This window comes from Nycticebus coucang, chromosome 8, assembly GCF_027406575.1.
Source record: "Nycticebus coucang isolate mNycCou1 chromosome 8, mNycCou1.pri, whole genome shotgun sequence".
Lineage (NCBI taxonomy): Eukaryota > Metazoa > Chordata > Mammalia > Primates > Lorisidae > Nycticebus > Nycticebus coucang.
Window position 1 is genome coordinate 122,614,692 of NC_069787.1, and position 27,975 is coordinate 122,642,666.

Consider the following 27,975-nt stretch of genomic DNA (forward strand, 5'->3'; position numbering starts at 1 on the left):
GACAGTTTCTATAAAATGAAATTACTTCTTATAACTCAAAACCCACTGTTATGCGTTAAATATTATTGCTAAACATAAAAGGGATTTTTATGAGTCTCTTTTCAAAAGCATTACTCAGCTCCTAGTCCAGATCCACAAATTGCAAGTGAGCGTGAGGCTCTGTGATTGACAGAGACATGACAATTACACAGCAAGTAGCAGCAAGCTGAGTCCCCAGTGACTAGGCACGCGCGCGCGCACACACACACACATACTCCCACCCTAACGCTCCATCTAGGTGCCTTGTTAAAACTAGTCTAATTTCAACACTCGTCATTTTCCCCAAACTCACCTTATTAAAATGGCCAGCCGAAATAAGTGCTTGGCTGTAGGATTTCTTACACTTTTATGGACTGTATTGGGTACTGAAGGCAAAGAAGAGGAAGAACAGGCCTGTCGGTTGCTGGGCAAGTTTGATTTGAATGGGTATGTAGATGCCAGCAACCATTCACTTGTTATTGGAGGAATGTTTCCTATTCACTCCAGGACCATCCCCACGAATGAGTCTATTTTGGAACCAGTATCAGCAAAATGCGAAGGGTAAGCCATTCTTCTTGTCTTCTTTTTACATGGATTGCAGGTGCTGGAGATGTGGCGGATGTCGGGGTCAGAGTCTGGACCTGGAGCCATGACCCTAGTCCTGATTCTGACACTACCTTTTTCACCCAGGATAGGTACTTCCTGTCAATAGGCCTCAGTTTCTCCAAGGTGGGCATTGCTTAGAAATAGGGAAAGCTTGGTCTCAAGTGGGTCCTTTCCCACTTCTGTATCTCAGACAGAAAAAAGGTGGGTTTTATGTGCTACAGAGCAGTGTTCTGCAGATGGTGGTTTGTGGGCCAGCAGCATCAGAAGCACCTAAGGACTTGGAAGGAATACAGAGACTTGGGCCGCATTGCACACCTGCTGAATCAGAATCACATTTTCACAAGATGTCCTGATGATTTATGTATACACTATGAAACTATGGTGTAGAATTAAGCAGTGTTGGCCGGGCACAGTGACTCACACCTATAATTCCAATATTGTGAGCAGCTGAGGTGGGTGGATTGCCTGAGCTCAAGAGTTCAAGACCAGCCTGAGCAGAAGTGAGACCCCATCTCTAAAAATAGAGATGTGTTGGGGGGGCAGCTGTAGTCTCAGCTACTTGGGAGGCTGAGATAGGAGTATGGCTTGAACCCAAGAGTTTGAGGTTGCTGTAAGCTGTGATGTTACAGCACTCTACTGAGGGTGACAAAGTGAGACTGTCTCAAAAAAAAAAAAAGATAAAATAAGAATTATGCCTTGTTACAGCTTTGCTGTTAATTGTAATAGACTAAATTCTCCTCGAGTGAAAATACGCAGCGTGGGAAGGGTAATTTATCTCTCATTTTCATGGAGCGATTCCTTTGGCTGCTAGAAAGCTCCTGCCTCTACTCTCCTACACCCAACTTATCAGGAAACCTGATCTGAATTTTCTAGTGATCCATTACAAGAAAGGCAAACGTGGGTTAGCTATCTCACACACGTGCATGCCTGCACACACAAACACACATACTCTTCAGATATGGAGAGAATGCCAGCAAGGAAGAGAAAGGAAAACCATTATCCACTATCCTATTACATAACAAAACAGCTCTTTTCACTTTCCTATATGCTTTCTCAGCCCTTTCTTCAAATGCACCCATAAATTTTGCATACTTGTGACCAAAGCACAAGCATCATTTTGTCTCGGGCATTTTGTGTTATGTAGTGAGCGTCTCCCTGATGCTGCAGAGTAATTATAATTGTAAATTCATGATGTAAAAAATTTAGCAACTTCTTTTTTTTTTTTTTTTTTGTAGAGACAGAGTCTCACTTTATGGCCCTCGGCAGAGTGCCGTGGCATCACACAGCTCACAGCAACCTCCAACTCCTGGGCTTAAGCGATTCTCTTGCCTCAGCCTCCCGAGTAGCTGGGACTACAGGCGCCCGCCACAATGCCCGGCTATTTTTTTGCTGCAGTTCCGCCGGGGCCGGTTTGAACCCGCCACCCTCCGTACATGGGGCCAGCGCCCTACCGACTGAGCCACAGGCGCCACCCAAATTTAGCAACTTCTTACGCCAGCAAATGGTTACTGATCATAGCTCTCGTCCTTTAATCATATTTTATGCTCCACGTTTGAGATCTCATTAAAGGGAGGGGTCATCTGTAATGCTGTTGGCAAAAGGAAAAGGTTGCAATCAGTCAGTAGTTATCTCTTTCCTGGACCTTCTGATTGTTTTCTATTCTTACAGTGAAGCCAAGGGGAGAAGAACCAGAAAGGCTTTTGCTTACAGCTGCTTTGTTACAGATTCACTTCATTACTTTTAACAGAAGTTTCCACTTCTTTAATCCTTAATAACATTAAAGGAATGCTTAGAGTTTGTCATAATATGGTGCACTAACGCATGGATTTCATGAACAGAATCACTTAATTTGTTCTCCACTATTAACTGGAACCTCTTTTAATTCCCTTCATAATCTTGTTTTTTTATTTTTAAATTTCAGATGAATACAAGGGTACAAATGATTAGGTTACATTGTTTGAGTTTGTTAGGTAGAGTCCAAGTTGTAGTTGAGCCCTTCACCCAGGAGGTGAGCCAAATACCCCCACACTGTCAGGTGAGAGCTTGCCTGCCTCCCTCCCTGCTCCTCTCTCTCCCTCCGTCCTTCCCCTCCCCCCACTTGATTTCGATTGTTTTTATCTTGTGTGGGTGTATAGTTGTTCATCTACCGGTTTTATATTAGTATGAACACACTGGATACTTACTTTTCCATTCTTGTGGTACTTTACTAAGGAGAAGATAAAATTTCTGAAGATTATTTTCCTAGCAAGGTTAAATGGAAAAGCCAACATACATATGGATATGCCCAGAATTATTTTCCCCTAAAATAATTTTGGCATATCCATTGTGGTTTGAACAATGGCGAGAAGTTTCATGTTGAAGATAATTCACTTACCTTGGGTTTGCCTAATCAATGCAATTAGGATTTGAATGGCGATAGCTTGGCTTTCCATTATGCATTTGGCATATATGCAGGTAAAAGAAAAGACAATGTGCTTTAAAAAAGAGGTTCATAGCAGATGCAAGACAGACTTAACCAACACGAATATGGAAAACTGATAATGGTCACAGTAGTGTGTCTTCTTGCGTGTGCCGGGGAGGGGTGGGGGAGCAGGGGAGAGCACTGGGGATCAGCGCCACTGCAAGTCCTCCAGTTCACGTGAGAGGAGCAGAGGTGGCTGCTCGTCATCCACCTCTGGGGATGGGAGAAGGAACAGAGGCATTCGGAATGACAGAGAAGTGTGGTGAATGCTAAGATTTGAGAAAGAGAAAGAGAAAAAAGCATTGGATGGGAGCAACAACAAAGTTTATCTTCTTCAGAGATGTGTAAGGAGTTGGCTCTGCTTTCTCTTGTATTTTGTGACTCCAAAAATGCAAGGGGAAAGGAAATGCAAGACTATCAGTTTGTCTCACAGGATGGGGACCAGGAACGGTTGTGGCTTCAGTACCCACCCAGAAGGGGGTGCCTGGGAGCAGGAAACAGGGAAAGAGTCAGCAGGGAGGCCAGAGAGCCAGCAGAGGGCCCGTGCACCAGAGCCCGCCTCGCACAGGTGCTGATGTTCAGCCTCTTCATGAGAGTACTTGGAAATAAGCAATAGCATGCTTCTATTTATCCAAACCAATTTGTCATTTGGTTTTCTTTGGGTTCAGATCATTAAGAAAAAAATAAATTGGATCTGCCTCTGCTTTTCTGGGGGTGAAACCCTTGGAAAGAGAATGAATGTTTCTTCAATGCTAAAATACAGACATCTAACTCTTAAAAACGATTGGTTGAAGATGTTATGCTCACATTTCGGGTGGGGGAAACTAAGGCTCAGAGAAGTTAAGTGGCTTGCACAAGGTCACACAGAATGTAGAAGACAGAGCTGGGGTTTTATTTTAGGCCCGGTGAATCAGCCAACATTTCTTTTTTTTGTTTGTCCGTTTGTTTTCCATTTTAAGAATATTTGCCAAACTAATAAATGCTTGTTGAAGAAAGGACTTTGGGATCCAATATATACAGGTAGCCACCAAATCATTATAGAACCTATAATATACTACATGCATTGTGAAGGTTCCCCTCAGAAAGGGCTAAGTGTGCAGTATTTCTTTTCTTTTATTTTGTTTTTTAGAGACAGAGTCTCATTTCGTTGCCCTCAGTAGAGTGCTGTGGTATCACAGCTCACAGCAACCTCCACCTCTTGGACTTAGGCAATTCTCATGCCTCAGCCTCCGGAGTAGCTGAGACTACAGGCGCCCCCCACAACGCCCAGCTATTTTTTTTTTGTTGTTGTTGCAGTTTGTCCGGGGCCGGGTTTGAACCCTCGGTGTATGGGGCTGGCACCCTACTCACTGAGCCACAGGTGCTGCCAAGTGTGCAGTATTTCCAAAATGTATTTGATTACAGAATTCTGTATTTGGGGAACTCTGCACAGCCCCACACCACTCAGGTATGGACGCTGGTTTGGTTGATGCATCTGCATGTGCAATGAGCTGTACCAAGGAGGTTGGCAGGAGAAGGAATAAGCAAGTGACCATGACACTTGAAGGGAGTGGGGCCAGGCACCATCAGGAAGCCGACAGGACTGAAGAGAAGCAGACAGGTGAGCAGATGAGGCGGGGGTTAGGCTGGGCCGAACGTCTCGGCAGGGCAGGTTCTACGGGGGATAGACTGAGATGAGGGGCTTTTCAGTTCTAAAATTTCCACTAAAAAAAACCTTCTATTTATTTTCTGAGACTTCTGTTTTCATATTTCAAGAGGGTTTGCCCTCGCTTCATGGAGCAGGGTTGCAATAGCTACTTTAAAGTCTGTGTTTGATCATTTCAATAGCCAAGTCATCTCCGGGTTGATGACTGTCTGAGGAAAGTCTGTTAATTGCCTTGTCTTTGAGAGTTGTTTCATGTAGTTTGAGGAATCAGAAAAGCCAGTTTCTTGTCCTGAATATGGATCAGTTATGCAAGGCATTCTGCTGGACTCCCAGCCTGACTTGATTGAAATCCAAATTACTCGTGTTTACTCTACACAAGGCTGAAACTCTTTCCCTGACATTTTGACCCATCCTAAATATACTTATGTGTTTTGGATTGGTAACATTCCCTATTTTTAAAGTGTTTGATATATATATCTTCAAAACTAGAACTGAATGATTCATTTTCACTGATAATGGTTAACAGTTCCCTCCTATCTCTACCCAACCTCAGTGTTCCAGACTTCTTAATACTCTTCCATTCATTGTAACTTTTTCTTTAGGTGGCAGAGTCCTCACAGAAGGCCTGGCCTGTGTGGTATCCAGAAGCCGAGCTGGGCCTAATCTGATGATAATTTCATTTGGGCACAATTAGCTTTTGTCTATAACTGATCTAGAAATTCAGCTTGCGGTTGGAGAAATCTCATTCTGAAACCCACAATTTTATTTATTTATTTATTTTTAATTTCAGCTTCCTTGTTCATTCTTCTTCGTTTGAAGTACTTTTTTTTTGTTTGTTCATTTTCTTCTTTTTTTTTTTGTTTAAATGTTCCTCCCCTGGCGATGCTCTTTCCCGTTGCCTCCCCAGAAGCTGGGATTACAGACGCCCACCACAACATCTGGCTGTTTTCTATGTTAGTAGAGACGGGGTCTTGCTCTGGCTCACTGCTGCTCATACTGGTCTCGAACCTCTGAGCTCAGGCAATCCACCTGCCTTGGCCTCCCACAGTGCTGGGACTACAGGCGTGAGCCACCACGCCCGGCCTGAAATCCACAATTTTAATAAGATACTAATTTTGGTTGGCTCTCAGCTAAAGTATATGGATGAAGAAAACTATCATTTTAAAAATATTTCTCAGCAGAGGAAGATAGTAAAATGCAATGAGGAAAGGAATACTTTAATTCCTGTTTCCATTGATCTAAATAAAGGTAGGATTTACAGAAATATTCTGAGAGAAAAAGGTATACATTATATAACAATATTGTGACTATAATAATGGAAAACAATGAATAAAAGAAAAATATCCCAAATCCCACCCTTCCTGTAATTATCCTGTGCTTATTTAAAAAATCCCCCTGTTAGTCATTTTATACTTTGTGTTAGGGTGGCGCAGTGATGATTTGAGGTAGTTGCTGAAATAATTGAAGAGAACAAGAACACATGAAGTTTTAGCAAGAAAGGAATTTGAGACAGAGTCTCAAGATGTTGCTCTGGGTAGAGTGCTGTGACATCACCACTCACAGCAACCTCAAACTTTTGGTCTCAAGCGATTCTCTTGCCTTAGCCTCCCAAGTAGCTGGGACCACAATGCCTGGCTGTTTTTCTTGTTGCAGTTGTTGTTGTTTTAGCTAGCCCAGGCTGGATTTGAACCTCCCAGCCTCGGTGTATGTGACCAGTGCCTTAACCACTGTGCTATGGGCGTTGCCATATAATTATAGTTTTATAATGATGAAAAAATGTTCCAGCAAGTCAATGTACCATAATTTATTACCACTGAGCATGTAAGTTCTTGCCAGCTTTTCAATACTGTAAATAATTCTGTAATGAACAGTTTGGGGCTTTAGCTTTTTCCTTTGGAAGGAACAGTGTACGTGTGGAGACATTTTCAGGGTCGAATTAGTGGTTTAGCATAGGTGAATATTTTTCTAGTTCTTGAAATGTATTGCTCTATTACTTTAAAAAGATATTGCTATATTTATTTCAAATATTTATACTGTCACTGGTATAAACTCGGAAACCAATTACCTTAGGATAGTAAAGGCCTTCTGTTCTGGCACCTCTGGTCCTCCAGTTTCTGGTCCTCCAGTTTCTGCTTTCATGGTGCCGCGGGCACTCCTGTGCTGTCTCCTCTAAACATGCTGAGCTTTCCTCTCCTTGAATGCTCCGTGTTTTCTTGGTCGCACATGCTCTGCCCTCTGCCTGCAGAATCCTTCCTCCATTCTTACGTCACCCCTCAAGTTTCAGCGTGGCTGTCCATTCCTCCAGGAAGGTCCCCTCCTTTGTACTTCATAGCTCCTATGTCTACCCAATCACTTTTTCTTTTTCTTTCTTTTTTTTTTTATCATTTTGTGCCATTGCTCTAGTCTACTTTTTCAGTTTCCTTGCCAGACATTGCTCTATCTTGCTCACGGCTGTATTCATAGCATCTAGCACCAGAGGAATCAATAACTACATATTCAGCGAAGAACAAAAACAAACAAAAAAACCCTATTAAAGAGACATGGAGGAAAATTCTAATCTCTCAACAGGGTTATTTGCTATTAGATATGATAGTCAAAAAAAAATTTATCCAGTAGTAGAAGACATAGTATTAGAGACTATAGCTATAAAAGATATTCAGAGAGAAAAGTCTCTGGCCACTTTTTTTTTTTTGTTAAAAAAATTTTTTTTAAACAGTATATTTATATTTATTTTTTTGTTGTTGCAGTTTAGCCAGGGCCAGGGCTTGAACCCACCACCCTTGGCATATGGGGCCGGTGCCCTACTCCCTGAGGCACAGACACTGCCCGCCACTTTCTTTTAATTAGGTTGAAGTTTGGATAAAACTGGGAAGAAAGAGTTTGGGAAAATAGTTTTTAATGGTGAAAAAATTGAAAAAAAAAAGTGGTGATAGACTGTAAGAGAAATAGTCCTCCTTTTTAATCATTAGGAAATGGAAAGGAGGGGCTTCTTGTTTATAATTATAGGTAAGAATAGTAGGGAAAAAGACATTTTCAATTAAAAATCTCTCAGTGTTGCTGGTGGGAATGCCCACTAATATGTCCCTTCTGGAAGGATGTTTGGAGAATACTTAGAGACCTAAAAATAGACCTGCCATTCGATCCTATAATTCCTTTACTAGGTTTATACCCAGAAGACCAAAAGTCATAATATAACAAAGACATCTGTACTAGAATGTTTATTGCAGCCCAATTCACAATTGCTAAGTCATGGAAGAAGCCCAAGTGCCCATCGACCCATGAATGGACTAGCAAATTGTGGTACGTGTATACCATGGAATACTATGCAGCCTTAAAGAAAGATGGAGACTTTACCTCTTTCATGTTTACATGGATGGAGCTGGAACATATTCTTCTTAGCAAAGTATCTCAGGAATGGAAGAAAAAGTATCCAATGTACTCAGCCCTACTATGAAACTAAATTATAGCTTTCATATGAAGATATACCCAACTATAGCACAAGACTATGGGGAAAGGACCAACGAAGGGGAAGGGAGGGGGGAGGTTTTGGTGGAGGGAGGGTAAGATGTGGTGGTGGGGCCACATCTATGGTGCATCTTAGAATGGGTACAGGCGATTGCACTAATGTACACAGCTATGATTTAACAATAAAAAAAGAAAAAATAAAATAAAATTAAAGGTTGCTGTGAGCCGTGTGACGCCACGGCACTCTACCCGAGGGCGGTACAGTGAGACTCTGTCTCTACAAAAAAAAAAAAAATAAAATAAAATAAAATTAAAAAATAAATAAAAATAAAAATTAAAAATCTCTCAGTGTTAATAGCCAAGCCATGTCAGAAAAATGTAATAGGAGTAAGTCATAGTACATATAAATTTTATGTACTGATATTATATATATTTTCACATATTTGCATAATTTTTATAATTACGCAATAGTTAATGTACAGAAGAAAGTAAGAGAAGGGCAGGAAGAGAGAGAGGAGCCTCGCAGGGCACTAGGGACTTCCAATGAAGAGGGGGAAATGTGTTGAGGGGTTATTGGGTGTGGTGGGGAGAATTGTGAACGTAAGAATATTTTTCTGAAAACATCAGCAGTTTGAGAAGACTATAACGTGTGAAAAGACATATAGATAGAAGAAGAAAACACTTAAAAAGAGTGTTTTCTCAGTCCAAGCCAATCAGCAATGACTATGATTCATACTTGAACTCTTCAAGTTTGTAACATCATTCATTAAAAATTAACATCCTCAGACAACTGAGGTGACCACTGATGTTTTGGCAAAATGCTGTAATCAACACTGATGAAAAACTGCTTTTCCCCCTCAAGGACCTACCTGTTAATTTACAAAAGCTATTTCTTCATCAGGTTTAACTTTCGAGGATTCCGCTGGATGAAAACCATGATCCACACAATCCAGGAGATCAATGAGAGGGAGGATATTTTGCCCAATGTCACTTTGGGCTATCAGATCTTCGACACCTGTTCTACGATCTCCAAATCGGTGGAAGCAGCTCTGGTATTCCTTACAGGGCAGGAAGAAAATAAGCCCAATTTTAGAAACAGCACTGGAGCAATCCTGGCAGGAGTTGTTGGAGCAGGCGGATCATCCTTATCCATTGCTGCTTCAAGGATTCTAGGATTGTACTATTTAGCTCAGGTATCTCAGCATACTGCACTGGGGTATTAAATTTTTTTTTATTACAATTTTTTTTTTTTTTTGCTTTCAATTTCAGCTGGCTTTCACTCTTCTTAGTTTGAAGGTTTTTTTAGTTTTCTCCCCCCCCCCATTCTTCCTTTAGCCATTTTCCTTTGCCTCCCAAATAGCTGGGATTACAGGTGCCTGCCACAACGCCCGGCCTTTTTTTTGGGTAGAGACGGGGTTTCACTCTGGCTCACTCCTGTTCATACTGGTCTTGAACCTCCAAGCTCAGGAAATCCACCTGCCTTGGCCTCGCACAGTGCTGGGACTACAGACGTGAGCCACCACGCTCGGCCTGGGTTCTAAATTATTAAAAAACACAAACTGGGGCTGCGCCTGTGGGTCAGTGAGCAGGGCGCCGGCCCCATATACCGAGGGTGGCAGGTTCAAACCCAGCCCCCGCCAAACTGCAACAAAAAAATAGCCGGGCGTTGTGGCGGGCGCCTGTAGTCCCAGCTACTAGGGAGGCTGAGGCAGGAGAATTGCCTAAGTCCAGGAGTTGGAGGTTGCTGTGAGCTGTGTGACGCCACAGCACTCTACTGAGGGCAATAAAGTGAAACTCTGTCTCTCCAAAAAAAAAAAAAAAAAACTGGGTCAGAGGGGGCTGAGGGATAAAAACCCAGCTACTGGGTACAGTGCACACTATTGGTGGGTACGCTGAAAGTTCTGACTTCAGCATGATACAATACATCCATGGAACAAAAAAAAAGTGTGTCCTCTAAATCTATTGAGATAAAAAATAAAATACTTTAAGTGCCCCCCACTACCACCCAAACTCTGTGGAAATTATAGCAAATAGTAGGGTGCCCAAGTGAGGCTGGTTAAGAGCAAAGACCAATGGGCTGGGTGAGGCTGCTGCCCCTACTTACTGTGTCCAGATGGGCCTTCGCTACTGTGAACCAATGCTCCTTAGAGGCAACGGAAGAGTCTTCCGTGTTCCTTGGCACCCTGCTTTACTTTTTGGCTTGAGGTTGTGACCCAGTGGCTTGCAGGCTGGCACCTTACTAGGCGCACTACTTTGAAGCGCTGTGTGAAGCACAGTGCAGGCAACTGGTAAACACTTGTTTGTTGATCCATAGACGGTAGAAGGAACTCATTTGTTTCTTGCCGATATTAATGCTTATTATTCATGAGCTTTTTTGTTCATAGGCTAGCGTACTGAAACGAGCCGGGGAATTTTGCAAGATGGCTTGAGTTTTGAAGATGCTAACTTTACAGATTATTTTAAATTGAGAGGCAGTGACACCTTTCAACATAAGAAGAGCTGGGTGGAGCCTGTGGCTCAAGGAGTAGGGCGCCAGCCCCATATGCCAGAGGTGGCCGGTTCAGACCCAGCCCTGGCCAGAACTGCTTAAAAAAAAAAAAAAAAAAAAAGAAGAGCTAATGTTAGAAAAAAAGGGATTATTAAGAAAATATAACTAGAGCTCTATGATTATCTCTAAGGATGGATTGTTAAAGTATCAATAGTCAGGACTTACTATGAATGATGATTAAGCTTATTTGTGTTACTGAAGCAATGGGTGAATTTGCAATAATTAAAAAATTATTTAAAGCTGCAGAGACAAAATATAGGGGAACAGGAAACTACAGATAACAGAATAAAGAGGAGGGGTTGGCTGACACAGCTGTCATCTTAGGTGTGGGCTTCCTGCAGCTCACATTGTTGCTTCTGTGAGCTCTCTCCTCCATCAAATATCACCTGTGGTCCCAGCACTGGTTTAAGACATCTAGATAGATTTTCTCATTTAAATCCTGTAGTAAATCTGCAAAGAAGATAAAAGAAATCTATGTGACAGATATTTCACATGTGTTAACTTACTTAATATATTGAGCAACCTTAAAATGTAGCTATAATTATCCTGATTTCATTCAGGGGGAAACTGAGGTTCAGAAGGTGTAAGAAACTTGTGTAAGATCTTCCACTGACTGATAAATTATGCAGCCAGAGTTAGAAATCAGATGTCTGCTTCTTAAACAAAATTCTTTCCTACAGATGGCTTCCATGATATTGCCGGCTGCATGCTTTCAAAGAAGAATTTTAACTTTATCCAATGGAATAAGGATAGGACATAGGGTAGAGGAAAGAGAAACTAGAAGTATTGTGGCACTGATGAAGAAATTGACAGCCGTGGAGCTATGAAATTATAATATAGGAGATGATGCATTAATACGATGAGAGGGTAATGGGATGGATAAGGGAGAAAGTTCTTAAGTATAGAGTGGTGAGGTAGAGGGTAAGCTTTGGCAGGATTGCACATAAGACAGGGAGGAATTTGTGGTCACCTGACCTCCATTCTTGGGTTCCTACTAATGGAAAATACATCAAAGATCACTGGCCAAATGGGAAAAAAGCACCTCTTCATTTATCTGGTCAAGGACCTATAAAATGAGGGCTTCTAGTAACTTTGTTGACGAACATGGCTTAGACCTGAAGTTGGAGTGGTGCTTTCTACCACCTTTCTCAATATGAGTTTTGGAACTTTCATACTCAGAACTCCTGGCAGTGCAAAACAAGGGAAGAAGAGAGGAGAGAAGGGCAGAAGGTAGTGGTGGGAGGGGGGAAAGGAGGGAGGGGGGCAGAGAGAGAGAGGGAAGAAAGAACTGGGCTTGCCAAATGGACTGTGACTGAGTCCATTCACTCCATCCTCTGTATAGATAAGAAGGTAAATTGAGTGAATGGCTGACTCACTCCCTTCGTCTCTGGGGCGCATAGAGTAAAGGGCAGATGGGTTTCTTTTCATGGCAGTCATCCCACCTGTGAAACGTACTGCACTGAACGTCATCGTGTTAATTATGAGCTTCTCCAAATCCCTTGGGATGGGGTGGGAAAGGGGGGATAGAGAAGCTCAAAGCATTCCCTCCAAAAGTCCCCACCTGCTGAGTAGGGGACAGGAGTAGAAATCACTTTGTCTATGGAAGGATGTGAGAATAAAGGGAGAAGAATGGTTAAGTTCCCTCCCTGTCCAATAAAAATATCCTGAAATTATGTAATGTGAAATTAGCTCTTTCTTTTTATTAACGGCATGAACATTTTCAATTGTAGGTGGGCTATGCCTCAACCTGTTCATTTCTTAGTGACAAATACCAGTTTCCTAGTTTTCTTCGTGTAATAGCCAGTGATACGATCCAGTCGGAAGCCATGGTAAAACTCATCCAACACTTCGGATGGGTCTGGATAGGTGTCATAGCAGCTGATGATGAGTATGGAAAATATGGAGTAAAAACTTTTAAGGAAAAAATAGAGAATGCTAACCTCTGCCTCGCATTCTCGGAAATCATCCCCAAAGTCTATTCCTATGAGAAAATGCAAAACGCTGTGGATGCTGTGAAGACCTCCACTGCCAGGGTCATTGTGCTTTATGCATCTGACATTGACCTCAGTCCTTTTGTGCTGGAAATGGTTTACCATAACATAACCAACAGGACGTGGATAGCAAGCGAAGCATGGGTCACCTCCACTCTTATTGCAAAGCCTGAATATTTCCCATATTTTGGTGGAAGTATTGGATTTGCAATACCAAGAACTGATATACCAGGATTACAAGAATTTCTTTACGATGTACATCCTAGCAAGGATCCAAGTGATATCCTGACCATCGAATTCTGGCAAACTGCTTTCAACTGTACTTGGCCCAACAGCAGCGTTCCATACAATAGTGACCACAGAGTGAATATGACTGGTAAAGAAGACAGATTATATGCCATGTCTGATAAATTCTGTACTGGAGAAGAGAAGTTGGAAGATCTTAAAAACACCTATCTGGATGTTTCTCAGCTAAGAATTACAAACAACGTTAAACAAGCTATATATTCGATCGCTTATGCTCTACATGATCTAAGTAGATGTGAAGAAGGTCGTGGGCCCTTTAAGCCAGGAAACACCTGTGCATATTTACCTGATTTTGATATTTGGCAGGTAAGGTGTTGTTTATTTTACTTCACTATATATTTTAGAATTCTAAGAATTCATGCTATTAAGACTGTTGATTTACCTTTATATGTAATGGACATCATTTCTTCACATGCCCATCTAAAATAAAGACTTACTTGCGTGGCCTACATGGGCATTTTAAAGTTCCCATCTGTTAACAAAGTAAGTATAAAATTTGTTGTGAATGATAGAAAATCTGTAAAATGGTGTCTTAAACAAGGTAAGTTTTTTCTTTCTTTTCATAAATGAAGTTTACAGATGAGCATTCTAGGACTGAAAGAATGTGTTAGGGATCATCATCTCCCTATGGTGTTTCACCATCTGCAGTGAGGGGTTCACCTCATAATCCTAGATGGCTACCAGGGCTTCAAACATCACATCCACATTCTAACCACCAGGAAGAAGAAAGAACAAGACATGTACACCCCTCCATTTAAGGATAATTTCTGGAAATTATGTGCAATTCTCCTTAGATCCCATTAGCCAAGATTTAGTCATGTGGTTACATCTGGCTGAAGAGGAGACTAGAAGATATAGTCTTCATGCAATATGGGAGGGGCCCCTCAGGGCATGTATGCAGGGAGGGGAAGATCATGGGGCCATCTTGGAGACTGGCTCCCACATCTCCTGTCTCAGGTCTGATCCCAGCAACTCATATTGGGACATAGTAGCCTGAATGGTCTCCCCAAGATGCACGCCTACAGAATATTCCTTTACTTATGTCCTTTAGGCCCTTCCCTCTTATGTATAAAGAATGGAGCACAAGTATCCCCAGTCTGGTACATCAGCCCTTCATGATTTAGGCTTGGTCAGCATCTCTGATTTTATCATGAGCCTCATCACTTTACTCTCCTGCAACTAGATTGCTTGTCATGCCTATCATAGTCCATGGTGCCTGGAGCCATCGCCATTTTTACTTTTATAATCATACAAATCACACATTGCATTTAATTTTGTGTCTTCTTAGTCTCCTCCAATCTGTGACAGCTCTTCTTTTTTTCCTTGCCTTTTGTGACCATTATACTTTTGTAAGAACTGGTCAGCTGTTTTTAGAATATTTTTCAATTTGGGTTTGTCTGATTTTTTTCCTCATGATTAAAGTAAGGCTATGAATTTTGGCAAGAATATTGTAGAATTGATGTTATGTTCTTTCCTATGCCTAATATCATGATATAATTATGTCTCATTATTGATGATAATAACTTTGGCCACTTAAATAGGGTCACTATGTTTTTCTCACTGTAAAGTTACTATGTTTTCCTTTGTAATTGATAAATATCTCCTGGAGAAATAATTTTAGGCTCTGGACATGTTCTATTTCTCATCATACTTTTTTTTTTAAGAGACAGAGTCTCACTTTGTTGCCCTCGGTACAGTCCTGTGGCATCTCAGCTCACAGCAACCTCCAGCTCTTGGGCTTCGGTGATTCTCTTGCCTCAGTCTCCCGAGTAGCTGGGACTACAGCTTATCCCGTTGTAGACTTGGTTTGAAAATATATATTTGGAAAACCTTTTTGATGTCGGGGTTTACACAGACATTTTAAAATTCCGCATGCTACCTGAACAGTAGGGACCTGTGTCCTACCGTTGAATAATGATGCACAGGTAGAATTAAGGGAAGGTTGTCATAGTGGTTCTCAACCTGTGGGTCACTACCCCTTTGCTCCATTTGTAACAACGTGGCAATTAGGAAGGTTGAGAACCACTGTGAGGATGGTCAGGGAGCGGATACCTTTGAAAATTTCCTTTCTTGGCTTTTCTGAAGATGAGAAAAAACTGCCCCTCCCCTCCATGGACTTGGCAATAAAAGTCATTCTGTTATGAGCTGTGATGTAGATTTCACTTTAATTGAGAAGAACAGACAGTAAAAGAGGGAGAGAATAAAAGGGTTGAGGTGGACTCATCCTCATGGTGGGTGGTGATTGTATTAATACTCACCTTGATATGCTCATTCACTAAAGGCTTTCAGGTATATTTCCTTAATCCCCATGGCAGAGATAGGGCAGGAACAAGTGTCTGCTTTTTACATACCAGAAAACTAATGCTTAGTTAGGGTATATGCCTTGCCCAACATCATGACACTTGATAGAGCCAAAATGTGACTCCAGATCTTCAGATACCATAACTTAGACTATTTCCACTAAGTGGTGTGGCCTTTCTGGTTTGTTGACAATTAGTGAATGGACTAGATCCATCATTTGGGAAACATAAGCCCAGCATGTGATGCTGACAAACATCAAGAACATAGGCTATACCCCTGTGTAGATTGTGATTACCTTCATACTAAAGAAAACATGTGTTCACCCCAGTGAAGGATGACTGGGAGAAGCAAGAGGAGGATCCCTGTCAATGTCTATAAAATCATCCTGTAGGTTTAGAACTAGACCCATCCCCTGCTGAACTCTTGGCTATGGCCTCTTCACACCCTTTCCCTGAACCACAAGAGATGGAGCTATAGAATGAAGAGACAGAGCCTTAGCACATGTTATTTTGTTGGCTTAGAATTTCCTTGCCCCAAGTATTTGTCAGGCAAATTTTTACTAATCTTTTAAAACCAGCTCTGATGGCCCTTCCTGGGAGGAAATCACTTCCAATTTTCCTGGCAATTTGCCGCTTCCTCACCTATGCCCTTTCAACACTCTTTCCACCACAGCAACATACATTGAATTTTACTGTAAGTACCTGTCTGGCCTTTCCACTAGACTGTAAGCTCTGCAAGGGCAGAGAATATCTCTTGTGCATCTTGTACTTTTAGCCCCTGATACCAGAGGAGGGAGTGTTGGGGGTAGGGAATTGTGCTGGTACCCCAAAATAGAAGAAATCTAGGAGGGAAAGGTTGGGCGAGGTGGCTTATACCTGTAATCCTAGCACTCTGGGAGGCCGAGGTGGGTGGATTGCTTGAGCTCAGGAGATGGAGACCAGCCTGAGCAAGAGTGAGATCCCATCTCTAAAAATAGCCGGTTGTTGTGGTGGGTGTCTGTAGTCCCAGGTACTTGGGAGGCTGAGGAAAGAGAATCACTTGAGGCCAGGAGTATGAGGCTGCTGTGAGCTGTGATGCTATGGCACTCTACCAAGGGCATTAAAGTGAGACTCTGTCTCAAAAAAAAAAAAATTTAGGAGAGAAGTAAAAAATATATTCTCCTCCCTCAATAATGGAGGTATTACTTTAATGGGTAACCATAATAATTAAAATATAATATAAAATTAAAATATGAAATTATTAACAAGATAGTTGACAATCTTTTGAGTGTGTATGAACCAGTTCTTTACCATCCAGTGTATATTTTACACTGATAACACGTGTCTATGGGGCCAACTACCTTTCAACTTTCAATGACCATGAGTCTTTAGTTTGTTGCATTAGACAGCAAAGGTGTAAAGGCGGAGGAAAAATTTCAATCCCATAACTTAGACAAGAGTTTGAAATTATTTCCTTATAAAAACTGTTTTCAAGACAATGAAGTTTGTTTTTACTATTTTTTACAATGTTTATTTTTATTTTTAATTTTAGATTAATGTGAGGGTACAAACAACTAGGTTACAATGTTTGCATTTGTTAGGTAGAGTCCCTCTTGGAGTTGTGTCCTGCACTCAAGAGATGTGCCATATACCCTACATTGTGCCCACTAAGTGAGAGCACACCAGTCCCTCTCTCTCCTCTTTTCTCCCCACTTCCTCATTTTTCCTCCCCACAACTTGAATCACAGGAAATTTTTCTCTTTTGTGGGCACATATTAGATTATTTACTGGCTTCATATTAGTATTGGGTACATTGGTGTGGTGGCTCACGCCTGTAATCCTAGCACTTGGGGGGCTGAGGTGGGTGGATTGCCTGAGCTCAAGAATTCCAGAGCAGCTTGAGCAAAATTGAGACTCCATTTCTACTAAAAATAGAAAAACTAGCTGGGCATAGTGACATATGCCTGTGGTTTCCAGCTACTCAGGAGGCTGAAGCAAGAGGAAGGCTTGAGCTCAAGAGTCTGAGGTTGCTGTGAACTATGAGAGCACAGCACTCCATGCAGGGTGACAGAATGAGACTCTGTCTCAAAAAAAAAAAAAAAATCAGTGAAATTCCAGAAGTATTTGAAGGTATAATTTGTCTTTTATTAAAACTAGACAATCAATTATTTTTGTAGAATAGAATATATATATATTATTTTTATTAAATCATAGCTGTGTACATTAATGCAATCATGGGGTACAATGTTCTGGTTTTAGATATTATTTGAAATATTTTCATCAAACTGGTTAACATAGTTTTCATCAAACCGGTTCACGGCATTTTCTTAGTTATTGTGTTAAGACATTTGTATTCTATACCTAGTAAATTTCACATGTATCTTTGTAAGATGCACTGTAGGTGTGGTTCCACCAATTACCCTCCTTCCATCCATCCTCCCCCCTCACCTCCCCTCCCTCTCTCCTTTCTCCTTCTTATGAAAGCTATAAATTGGTTTTGTAGTAGGGCTGAGAACATTGGATACTTTTTTTTCCATTCTTGAGATATATGAAAAAATGCTCATCATCCTTAATCATCAGGGAAATGCAAATCAAAACTACTTTGAGATACCATCTAACTCCAATAAGATTAGCCCACATCACAAAATCTCCAAACCAGAGATGTTGGCGTGGATGTGGAAAAAAGGGAACACTTCGACACTGCTGATGGGAATGCAAACTAATACGTTCCTTTTGGAAAGATGTTTGGAGAACACTAAAAATAGATCTGCCATTTGATCCTATAATTCTTCTAGTAGGTATATGTCCAGAAGACCAAAAATCACATTATAACAAAGATATTTATTTGTGCCAGAATGTTTATTGCAGCCCAATTCACAATTGCCAAGTCATGGAAGAAGCCCAAGTGAATGGATTAATAAATTGTGGTATATGTATAGACAATCAATTTTTAACAAATTGCTTTTTCCCCCTTGTTTTTTTTCTCCTTGCTTTCTAGCTGATGTACTATCTTCATTCACTTAAGTTCACAGCCCATGATGGAAGAAGAATAAACCTTGGTAAAAATGGAGATTTGACTGGTTACTATGATATCCTGAATTGGCAATTAGATGATAGTGGAAATATTGCCTTTGTAAAGGTTGGAGAATATGTATTCACAGATTCTATGTTTGAACTTGTGATCAGAAAAAACACCACAATATTTTGGAACACTGAATCATCAGAGGTTAGTTATTCTGATGTTATATTTTGTTCATTTATACAGAGGATTGTATTTCTGTGTTGTTTCAGGCATTGATGGAATATCAAACACCTCAAGTTGGCCATTCCAAAGCAGGTTTTGTGTGTACAATACATACTTTTTCAAAAGATAGATCCAGATCTTTTGTTTTTGAAACATTTTCTGGGATTATAATTTTAAATATTAGTTTTATTACTTTGTCAAGTACTCTGATCATACTCATGTTTGAACTCCTGTGTATTTCATTCCATTCATTTTCTCTGTGATCATTTTTGCCTTTACAAAAAATCTCATTTTCATTCCCTTAGTTGTTTTCTCACCTTTATTCAATGATGCTTATTAAGTTTTCATTCAAATGTATTTTCTTTGAGACCTTGTAAATTTTATCTTAATTTAGGAAAAATTTTTAATCTTTTCCCTTAGTTTCCTGTGTCAAATAAGCTTTGTTTCCATTTCTTCCAATATTACACCTACTTATGTTTTTAATTTAAAAATTTCTGGTTCAAGATAATTTTGCACATTTCCCATGTTTTCTGAGAATATTTAATTGTCTTTGAAATGCTATATTATAGAATAGTATTCTGTTTAGTGGTGCTGTGTGTGTGTGTGTGTGTATGTGTATGTGTGTGATTTTCTGTTTTCTTCCTATAGAGGATTTGTGTGGAGGCACAATTCTATTTTTGGTCATTTTTATGGGTAAGAATGCAGGTTTGGGGTGGCTCACACAGTTCCCATTTTAAGATTGTGGACTTCTGTTGGCATCGTGAAGTGCATATTTAAGGGAAGACCTTTTTTTGTGGTAAGGGAAAGCTTCATGTGTCTTTGATTTTACGGTTTACTCTTATTTCTGTAGGATACTTAATTTCTTCCCCTCTTTCCCCTTTTGCCATATCTCAAAAAGACACTTCTATGTCTCTCTATATGTACTGTGTCTTCTGACCCTGCTGGAGTGGTGCTTTTCTGAAAGTATCACTTTAAGCCCCACTTTTAAGCTTTCAAGTCTGTTCACATCTGTCACTACAAGGTTTTGGACCTGTTTTAATGTAAGATGGAACCTTCTCCTTCTAGATATGATTTTGTCTGCTCTGTATCAACCTCATGTTGTCTGCTCTCCCTTCCTCTTTTTTGCAGTTCTTTTTAGATTCCCCTCATTTTCCACACACCCAGGGTCAAGGAGAGAACTCTAGAAACAACCTTGCTGGAATTTAATGGTGATTTCTCTACTTACAAGTAATTCAAAGTTTATAGTATTCTGAGGCTCTTGGTAATGTTGAAGTCATGGGGCATGTTTGGTTTTATTTACTCCCCCTCTTTAAAAAAAATTATGTGGTAGGGTGGCACCTGTGGCTCAAAGGAGTAGGGCACCGGCCCCATGTACCAGAGGTGGCGGGTTCAAAACCGGCCCTGGACAAAAAACAAAAAAGTACCAAAAAAAAAAAATTGTGTGATATTTTTGGAGGATATGTGGAGGGATTTACAGTTTAACAGCTAGATTTACCGCGAGGCAATCAGAAACCTTCCTTTTCCCTTTTAATAGTAGTTGTAGAAGGATTTCATTTCTTCTTCCCTGTTTTTTCCCTCCTGAGCAAAGAATGGGAGGAAAAATTTACAAGTTCATAATATAATCTGAGGTAGGAAATATTAGTTATCAGTATGGTACAGTATGGGTGTACATACATGTTAATAAACTTTAATATATCATCCAAAAATACCATATTGGGACTTTATGGGAACAAGATGAGTTTCATAAACTTCAAAATTATTTTCAAATATTTTTCCTAAAATCACCCAGAGGGGTAGTGCAAAGTAAGATTTGAGAACTAGATGTGTTGGTTTTGTATGTAAAGTGTTTTTCCCAAATTTAAGAAAATCTGTTCTTTTCATTATTATCATTATTCATTATTTTTATTGTTAGTCATTGTTATTATTAATTATTGTTACATTTCCCCCCTCCTTTTTCTACAGCAACAGGAGGGCTGTTGATATACAGGACTGCAGCTCCAAACATTTTACAAGGGAAGTGGTTGGGGAGCTAGAGTCTGGATCCCCTGGGTATATAGTGTAAAGACAGCATCCAGCACTGTTGGGGGGAAAGTTAAACAGAAACCCCATCACTCATTTACCAGATAGCCAAACTTTTTACCCTTAATGAACTAAAGCAGAGCTATAGAGTTTTTGATAGTCTAGTTTAGAGTTTATTACAGGGTGACCTGTAGAGTTACAGTAGGTGCTAAGGTGGGGGAAAGGCAGTAGAGTGTCGTGGCATTGTAGCTGATAGTAACCTCAAACTCTTGGGCTTGAGCAATCCTCCTGCCTCAGACTGCTGAGTACTGAGGACTATAGATATGCACCACTATGCTTGGCTAGTTTTACTATTTTTAGTAGATATGGGGTCTAGCTCTTTCTTAGGCTGGTCTTGAACTCTTGAGCTCAAGCAACCCTTCTGCCTCAGCCTCCCAGAATGCTAGGATTATAGGCATGAGCCATTGTGCCCAGCCAGTAGATTTCTATTTTAATAATGTTTCAGTAGAGCATAGTAATTTTATTTTTCCTCTAAATATATTAAAATCAGGTTACATTTATATAATAAAATTGCTTCAAATGTAATTCACTATACATTTACTAAATGTGTACTATGTGTTTAACTCTGGGTTAAGTATGGCAACAAAACAAACAAACAAAAAAACCCTACTTCTCTCACCATACCAACAATCTGATTAATTAATTAACTGAGCAAATGGTTATTGAGCAAAATATTATAGGTTCCTAAGAAATGAGGATACATCAGTGTGCAAAACAGAACAAATCTCTGCCTAATGGAGCTAGAATTTCACTGGATAAACAAGATAGCAGAAAAATTAGATGATATCTTAAAGGGTGATAATGTTGAGGAGAAACAAACAGAGGTCTGAGGTAGGAAGTGCTGGTGGGACCGTGGCTTGGAAATTTCATAGAGTATGGTCACAGGAGGCTTCGCTGGGGTGACATTTGGACAAAAATTCAAAGAAAGCAAATCTATGAACTATCTAGGGGAAGAATATTTTCAGCAGAGGAAACAGCAATGGCTAATTCCTAAGGCAGGGCTCTGCTTGGCATTTTGGAGGAATAGTAAAGAGGTTGTCGTGGCTGGAAAGAGTGAAAGAGAGGGAGAGAGTAGGAAAGATGGTAAGAGAGGGGAGAGAGGGTCAGAGGTGGGGTCTGGTTGGCTATTGGAGGGCTTTTCCATAGTGAAAAGGGAAGCTCCATAAGTCCTGACAAGTTTTGACTCTTAGGTCTGACTTAGCGGTTTAAGGGATCATTCTGTCTGCCATATTGCAGATTGACTGAAAGAATGAAGTGGGGAGAATGGGTGGAGGAGCAAGAGGAGAACCAAAGAAATTATTAGAAGAGCAAAAAATCATCCAAAATAATGAAGGTTGCTTGGACTAAGGTAGCTGTGATGGAAGTGGCAAAAAGTTGTTATATTCTGAATATCCCAAGACTGTGGATTTACTGACAGGTTGGACCTGGAAGTGTCTTTCATCAAACAATTACAGAACAATATAAAAAGTGATTTAAGTCATAATGGTAAACTGAGTCTGGTGGTTGAGGAGAAAATGAGCCTGAGTGAAAGAGAGGGTACATACAGGTAAGTAATAGAATATAAGCTTGGAGATGATGGAAGAATAATGGTTTTGGGGACAGAAATGAGGGATTTCAGAGGAGCAAGAGGGTTGATTAGGATAGTTTCAGACATGCTGAATTGGAGGTGATGATGGAATCCAAAAGTAGGGAAGTTGAATGTTTAGAACATGGAATTAGGTGGAGGTCAGGTGGGAAAGGGAGCAAGTGGGGAGAGGGGAGAAGAAAGGGGGGTGGGAGGTCATGGTGTATGGCACACCTCTTGGGAGCAGGACACAATTACAAGAGGGACTTTATCTAGCAAATGCAATCAGTGTAACATAATTCTTTGTACCCTCAATGAACACTAAACAATAATAATAATAAAGATCTGGGAGTGATTCTGTAGAGATGCTGATAAAAGACAAAAATGAATGATGTGTGGGGGTACCAAGGCCCAAACCCAAGAAAAAGCCTAGGGCCATAAGGAAGGTGGAGGAAACAGAACAAAATAAATAAAAGGACCCAATGGGAAGCCAAGAGGCTTGCATTTCAAGAAGAGGGTGATGAAGAGGGCTGAGTATTGAAGAAAGGCCAAGGAAAAGGGGGCTAAAAGAAAAGCTATCCTACATGGCAAGGCGAGTTTTAGTGAGCTTTAATTTAAAATTATTTGGTGAAGGTTAGAAGCTGAGTCACAGAGATTGAGAAGAGAAGGGATTCTGAGACATGGAACAGAAAGGCATCAACTCATTGTTCATGATGATTTTCAAAATTAGGTCTGTTGGGTTGGGAGAGAGGAAGTCCAGTTCCTTCTCTGTTGATTTTATTGTTTATCTGTTGGACTTGGAGAATGCCTTATATTCACTGCTTCCTGTAATACTTATTATAGGAACCTAATGCCTTCCTGTCACTCCTTTCTATAATAGCTGTTCCTCAAAGTGCATTTAAAATATGACTTGGCAGGTATAGATAAAAATAATTCATAAGAAGCTTATCTATTGTGTATACATACTTCTGTAATGTTTCATACCATAATTTAGCTCAGAGATCTCTGATATTTTCTATGTTACCTACTTTGGATTTACCCTGAAAACTCAACACATGAAAATTCTGATTTCTAAAATAAATATAAATGTGATTATTCACTTTCCAAAATGAAATCTTTGTTAAATGGAAAAACATTTTATATTCATTTTAAACAAGAAACTCTCCAAGAGTTTCTTGAACCCTCTCAAGATTAAGAGAAAAAATGATTTGTAAACATTGCACTTACTTTGGGTTTCAGGGTGCAAATCTGTATAGTGTAAGAGGAGGCCTGTGTTTACTACTGATTGGTAAACTTATTTAACAAGAAAATATTCTAGTTTGACTACTTTGGATAGTCCTTTTTGCCCTCCCAACTTTTCTGATAGAATAGGTCTTTCATTTTCTTTTCTAGCGACCCTCTGTGACACGTCTTTGACTTTAAGGTTATGGTGGGATGGCTTTGCTGAGAAAAAATAATTTTTAGGCTCTCAAGATGATTCTTTGGGTCACAGCGTTTTTCACAAGCTGTGAAATTGTCCTATTCCCAGAGTCCCATGGGTATGATGCTTGGTTTTGATCATCAAGGTTAGAAAGAGGTAGATTTGTGTTAACTTGGCATCTCTAGAATCAACCACAAGACTGTATTTAGCAAAGTTTGTCTGTTAGCATATTTTCCCCTAGGTATGCTGAGTTTCCTAGGATATCACAGAGTTTCCATAGAAATTCAAATGGGATCTTTTTCAGCCTCACAAGCAGTAGAGACCCAGAGTTTTGTCACCCCTGTTGTATTTGTCTTGGCTAGCTTCCGCATTCAGTGTGTACTGATGTGTGTCTTCCCGGGACCCGGAAGGGCATTCGTCAGGGAGAACCAATATGCTGCTTCGACTGTATCCCATGTGCTGATGGACACGTGTCACAGAAACCAGGTATGGATAGTTATTTTTTTTTAACTGATATTTAAATGCAATTAAACAAGCATTGGCAAAGAGGGCCTCAGACACCTTCTTTAACAATAGGTGTGAATATCTCTTAACAAAAATCATTATAATCCATCAAATTATTAGATGTTCTGTGCATATGAAAAGAGTCCATAATACTGTGTTTCAGTTATAAAGCTTCATACAGTTGGGGAAATACAACCTTGAAGCTAATAGAGGAAAATACAAAATAAAATATATGAAATGCAAAATATGAATAATTGGATTCATGAGAAAGTATTTAAAAATTATTCCAGTTTCTGAAATAGAGTCAACGTTAGTTATGCCCAGAATTGAAAAAAAGGTGATTTGAAGTTCTCTGTTTTACTGACTCATCTGTAATTCAGAACTGTAAGATCTGGAATTCCATCCCTACCTACCATTGGCTTAAGGTCATAAATAACTCTGAATTTGTAGGACAGATGAGTTCTGTAACCCCTATTCCATGCATTCTTCATGACGGCCTGTTAAATTGCTGCTCTTTATGCTGAGAATTTTAGTTGGGCCCAGTGTGCTTAGTTTTGGGAAGCATATTGGAACAGGCTTATTTTTATCTCTACCTTCTGTTGGAGATACAAATGGTATCTGTTTTTTGTCAAATGGCCCTCAATAGCAATTCATTTTAAAAAGAGAATTTTAAAAACGTTAACATTTTCCCAAAATGGAAAATAAGCACCATGGAACGTGAACAACTCCCTGGGCCCTGAGTGGCCTGGTCTCTGTGCAGAGTTACATTTGGAGAAGACCAAGTCAGCAGTCAGAAGTGATTGGAAGGGAATTGTAAGCATTAAAGAGATACATTTCATAATCTTCTACCAAATAGTTTTTTCTTACATTCCAATATTCTCTTAGAGTTTCAACCAGCTAAATGCCCCCTACTTTTCTCAGCCCCAGGTAACATGCTGGTTGTTTTTATTTCCCTTGTTATCTTCCCTTTTTCTCTACCTGTTCCTCAAATCTCCATGTGGAGGGTGAGGAGGAGAAAAGCTGAGTGAGCAAAGGCAAAATTCTCTTCCATGGGTGGGATATTAAACAAAAGACTAAACACACTTGCATTTTAACCAACCTCATCCCCATCAGAATTCTCTTGATTGTTTTGCCTCACTAGCTTTAATTGTCTCATATGTTTTTTTCTCATTCATGAATTGTTCTTAAGCTGGTGAGGATACTTACCTCTTTTCTCCATTAAATTACTAGAGTCGAAAGAAAGAAGCATGTTACTGGGAAAGGCCAATGCAGAAAAGTCTGAGACTGAGAAGGGAGACTGATTTCCAAAATTTAAAACAATTCTCAATCTGTAATTATTATTGGCACACCCAAGGCCATTTTATATTCCTTTGAGATGGGATGTATGTTCTATATAAAGGGATTTTCTACAACTGCTCTGTGGTATGGTAGAGAGGGACAATTGGATTCCCTTGTAACCAATTCCTGTTCTTTTTCACTAGGTCAAAGAGAGTGTAAACCATGTGGTGAAGACTACTGGTCCAATGCGCAAAGGAGTGAGTGTGTGCTGAAAGAGGTGGAATTCCTCACTTATGACGAGCCCCTGGGATTCACGCTTGTCATTCTGTCCGTCTTTGGGGCGCTTGCAGTCTTGGCAGTGACGGTTGTGTATGTGATGTACAGGCACACTCCCCTGGTGAACGCCAACGACCGGGAGCTGAGCTTTCTCATTCAGGCGTCTCTGATCGTCATACTGCTGTCGTCCATGTTTTTCATTGGCAAGCCACATGCCTGGACCTGCATGGCCCGCCACATCACTCTGGCCCTGGGCTTTTCTCTTTGCCTGTCCTGCATTCTTGGGAAGACCATTTCCCTGTTTTTAGCTTACAGAATTTCCAGATCCAAAACCCAACTCACATCCATACACCCCCTGTCTCGGAAAATCATTGTGCTAATCTCTGTTCTAGTCGAGGTTGGCATGTGCACAGCCTATTTGGTATTGGAGCCCCCAAGAGTGTACAAGAACATGGAATCTCAAAATGTAAAGATAATTCTGGAATGTAATGAAGGGTCCATAGAGTTTTTGTGCTCCATCTTTGGGATTGACACCTTCCTATCCTTGCTATGCTTTCTTACAGCCTTTGTGGCTCGCCAGTTGCCAGATAATTACTATGAAGGGAAATGCATCACCTTTGGGCTGCTGGTCTTTTTCATTGTCTGGGTCTCTTTTGTCCCTGCCTACTTGAGCACCAAGGGCAAGTTCAAGGTGGCTGTGGAAATATTTGCAATCTTGGCATCTAGCTATGGTCTGTTGGGTTGTATATTTGCTCCCAAGTGCTTCATTATTTTGCTGAGGCCAAAGAGGAACACTGATGAAATTGTTGGTGGAAGAATCTCCATGACAGATAAGAGTATCCAACTGACTTCAGCTTCTGTGAGCAGTGAGATTAACACTACCATGGTATCAACTGTTCTGGCCGATTAGAGTTGTGAGTTAGCAGGTGTCCTAACTGCACTCCGTTGCAGTGGCAAAGGGGTTCAACATTCCCTTTCAGGTTCCTCTCACAGCAGCTGCCTGACACTTTCCTGTAACTGAAGATCTGGATTCTGGTGGTGTAGCCTGAGCGGGCATATGAAATCTTTTAGCATGAACTGGAATTCCTTTTACTACTGAAATCGTAAACTGTTTCATTCAAATATTTCAAAACGTTTTGGTATAAGGGGTACCTAGTAGAGTGTATGCTAGGTACAAGTTATGTAAAATGATAGATAAAAAATGTGGCTCTTGAATATATTTTTTTTCTTATATCCTGAGTGTCCGTTCTGGAAATTTACGTTAGACAAAATTGCCTGGTGGAGACCAAGAGAGACATACTGTTCTATGTCCTGTTAATGCCTCTCTGAAATATCTTTTCTCTAACTGAGGTAAGAACTACAGCTCATATGCTTTCCTTGGACTGGGGGTTTGGGTGAGAATATATGTTTCAAAGAGCTCCGTGACATACAGATATTATGGAAGGAATTGAGATGTCAACAAAACTCAGTTTCTTCTTGAATACATGTGGGAATAGATGGGTTTCTGCCAGAGAGGAGGCAGGGTCTATCTGCCACATATTTTTCTGGAGGAGAATAAGTAAAAGTGTCTGAGTTTTAAAACATTCCTCTGCTTGCAAAATAAAAACAAAGGAATTAGGATGTTGCCATAGCAGTTATTAAGTAGATTATGTAGTAAAGGCAATGAAGGCAAAAAAAAAAAAAAAAGCAGATGTTTACCTAGAACAAGAATTAGAGTTCAGGACTTTAAATTAAATGATAGCTTTTTGTCCTCTGATTATGTAAAGTTAACTGGAATTTAAGTCCTGTCTATAAATGTTATAAAAATATTTCTAATCTCCTTTTGGATAGGAAACTTTGAAAATGACCTATACGTATTTACTTGTATATTAATTAATATGTGGAAAGATAGAATTTGTAGAAATGCTGATAAACCAAAAATGCATATGTATACTTGACTCTAGAGGTCCAACAGGATCAGAAAAAGCTCTCTCTTCAAGAGAACTTGATATAAACAAAATTAAAAAAAGAGAACTTGATAATATTTGTGAATCTCAATTCACCAAGCTGGGCAGAGTTCATGCAAGTTTGTGAGAGCAGAAAGGGAAACTGAGGTACTAGTTTAGCAAGACAAGTCAGTTGGGAACTTAATCCTGACTTTAAAAATTTTTTTATTTTTTCATTTTTAAAATTTTTACTTTTTTTCCCAACCCTCCCCTCTCGTTTATTGACTTTTAAAGAATGATTGTGCTAGAGCAGACAAAAGGAATGAACTTCCTATAATTTAAATAAGTTTCAAGGTTCAGCAAAGC

The 27,975-nt window shown here is 40.1% G+C and overlaps 1 protein-coding gene across 1 annotated transcript; it reads left to right on the plus strand.

Annotated features, from left to right (window-relative positions):
* Positions 1–340: 340 nt before the first annotated feature.
* LOC128592068 (vomeronasal type-2 receptor 1-like) lies at positions 341–26,594 on the plus strand. The gene is made up of 6 exons (XM_053599907.1): positions 341–579; positions 9,097–9,388; positions 12,474–13,346; positions 18,318–18,545; positions 23,989–24,112; positions 25,612–26,594. Exons 1-6 carry the CDS (start codon positions 341–343, stop codon positions 26,592–26,594), a joined length of 2,739 nt encoding a protein of 912 aa, XP_053455882.1.
* Positions 26,595–27,975: the final 1,381 nt, after the last annotated feature.

Bases quoted from the DNA above. Each gene is read 5' to 3' on its own strand.
- LOC128592068 (XM_053599907.1), top strand. From the start codon at position 341: ATGGCCAGCCGAAATAAGTGCTTGGCTGTAGGATTTCTTACACTTTTA. The intron at 580-9,096 runs GTAAGCCATTCT...TTTCTTCATCAG, and splicing joins GTATCAGCAAAATGCGAAGG to GTTTAACTTTCGAGGATTCC. The intron at 13,347-18,317 runs GTAAGGTGTTGT...CTTGCTTTCTAG, and splicing joins CTGATTTTGATATTTGGCAG to CTGATGTACTATCTTCATTC.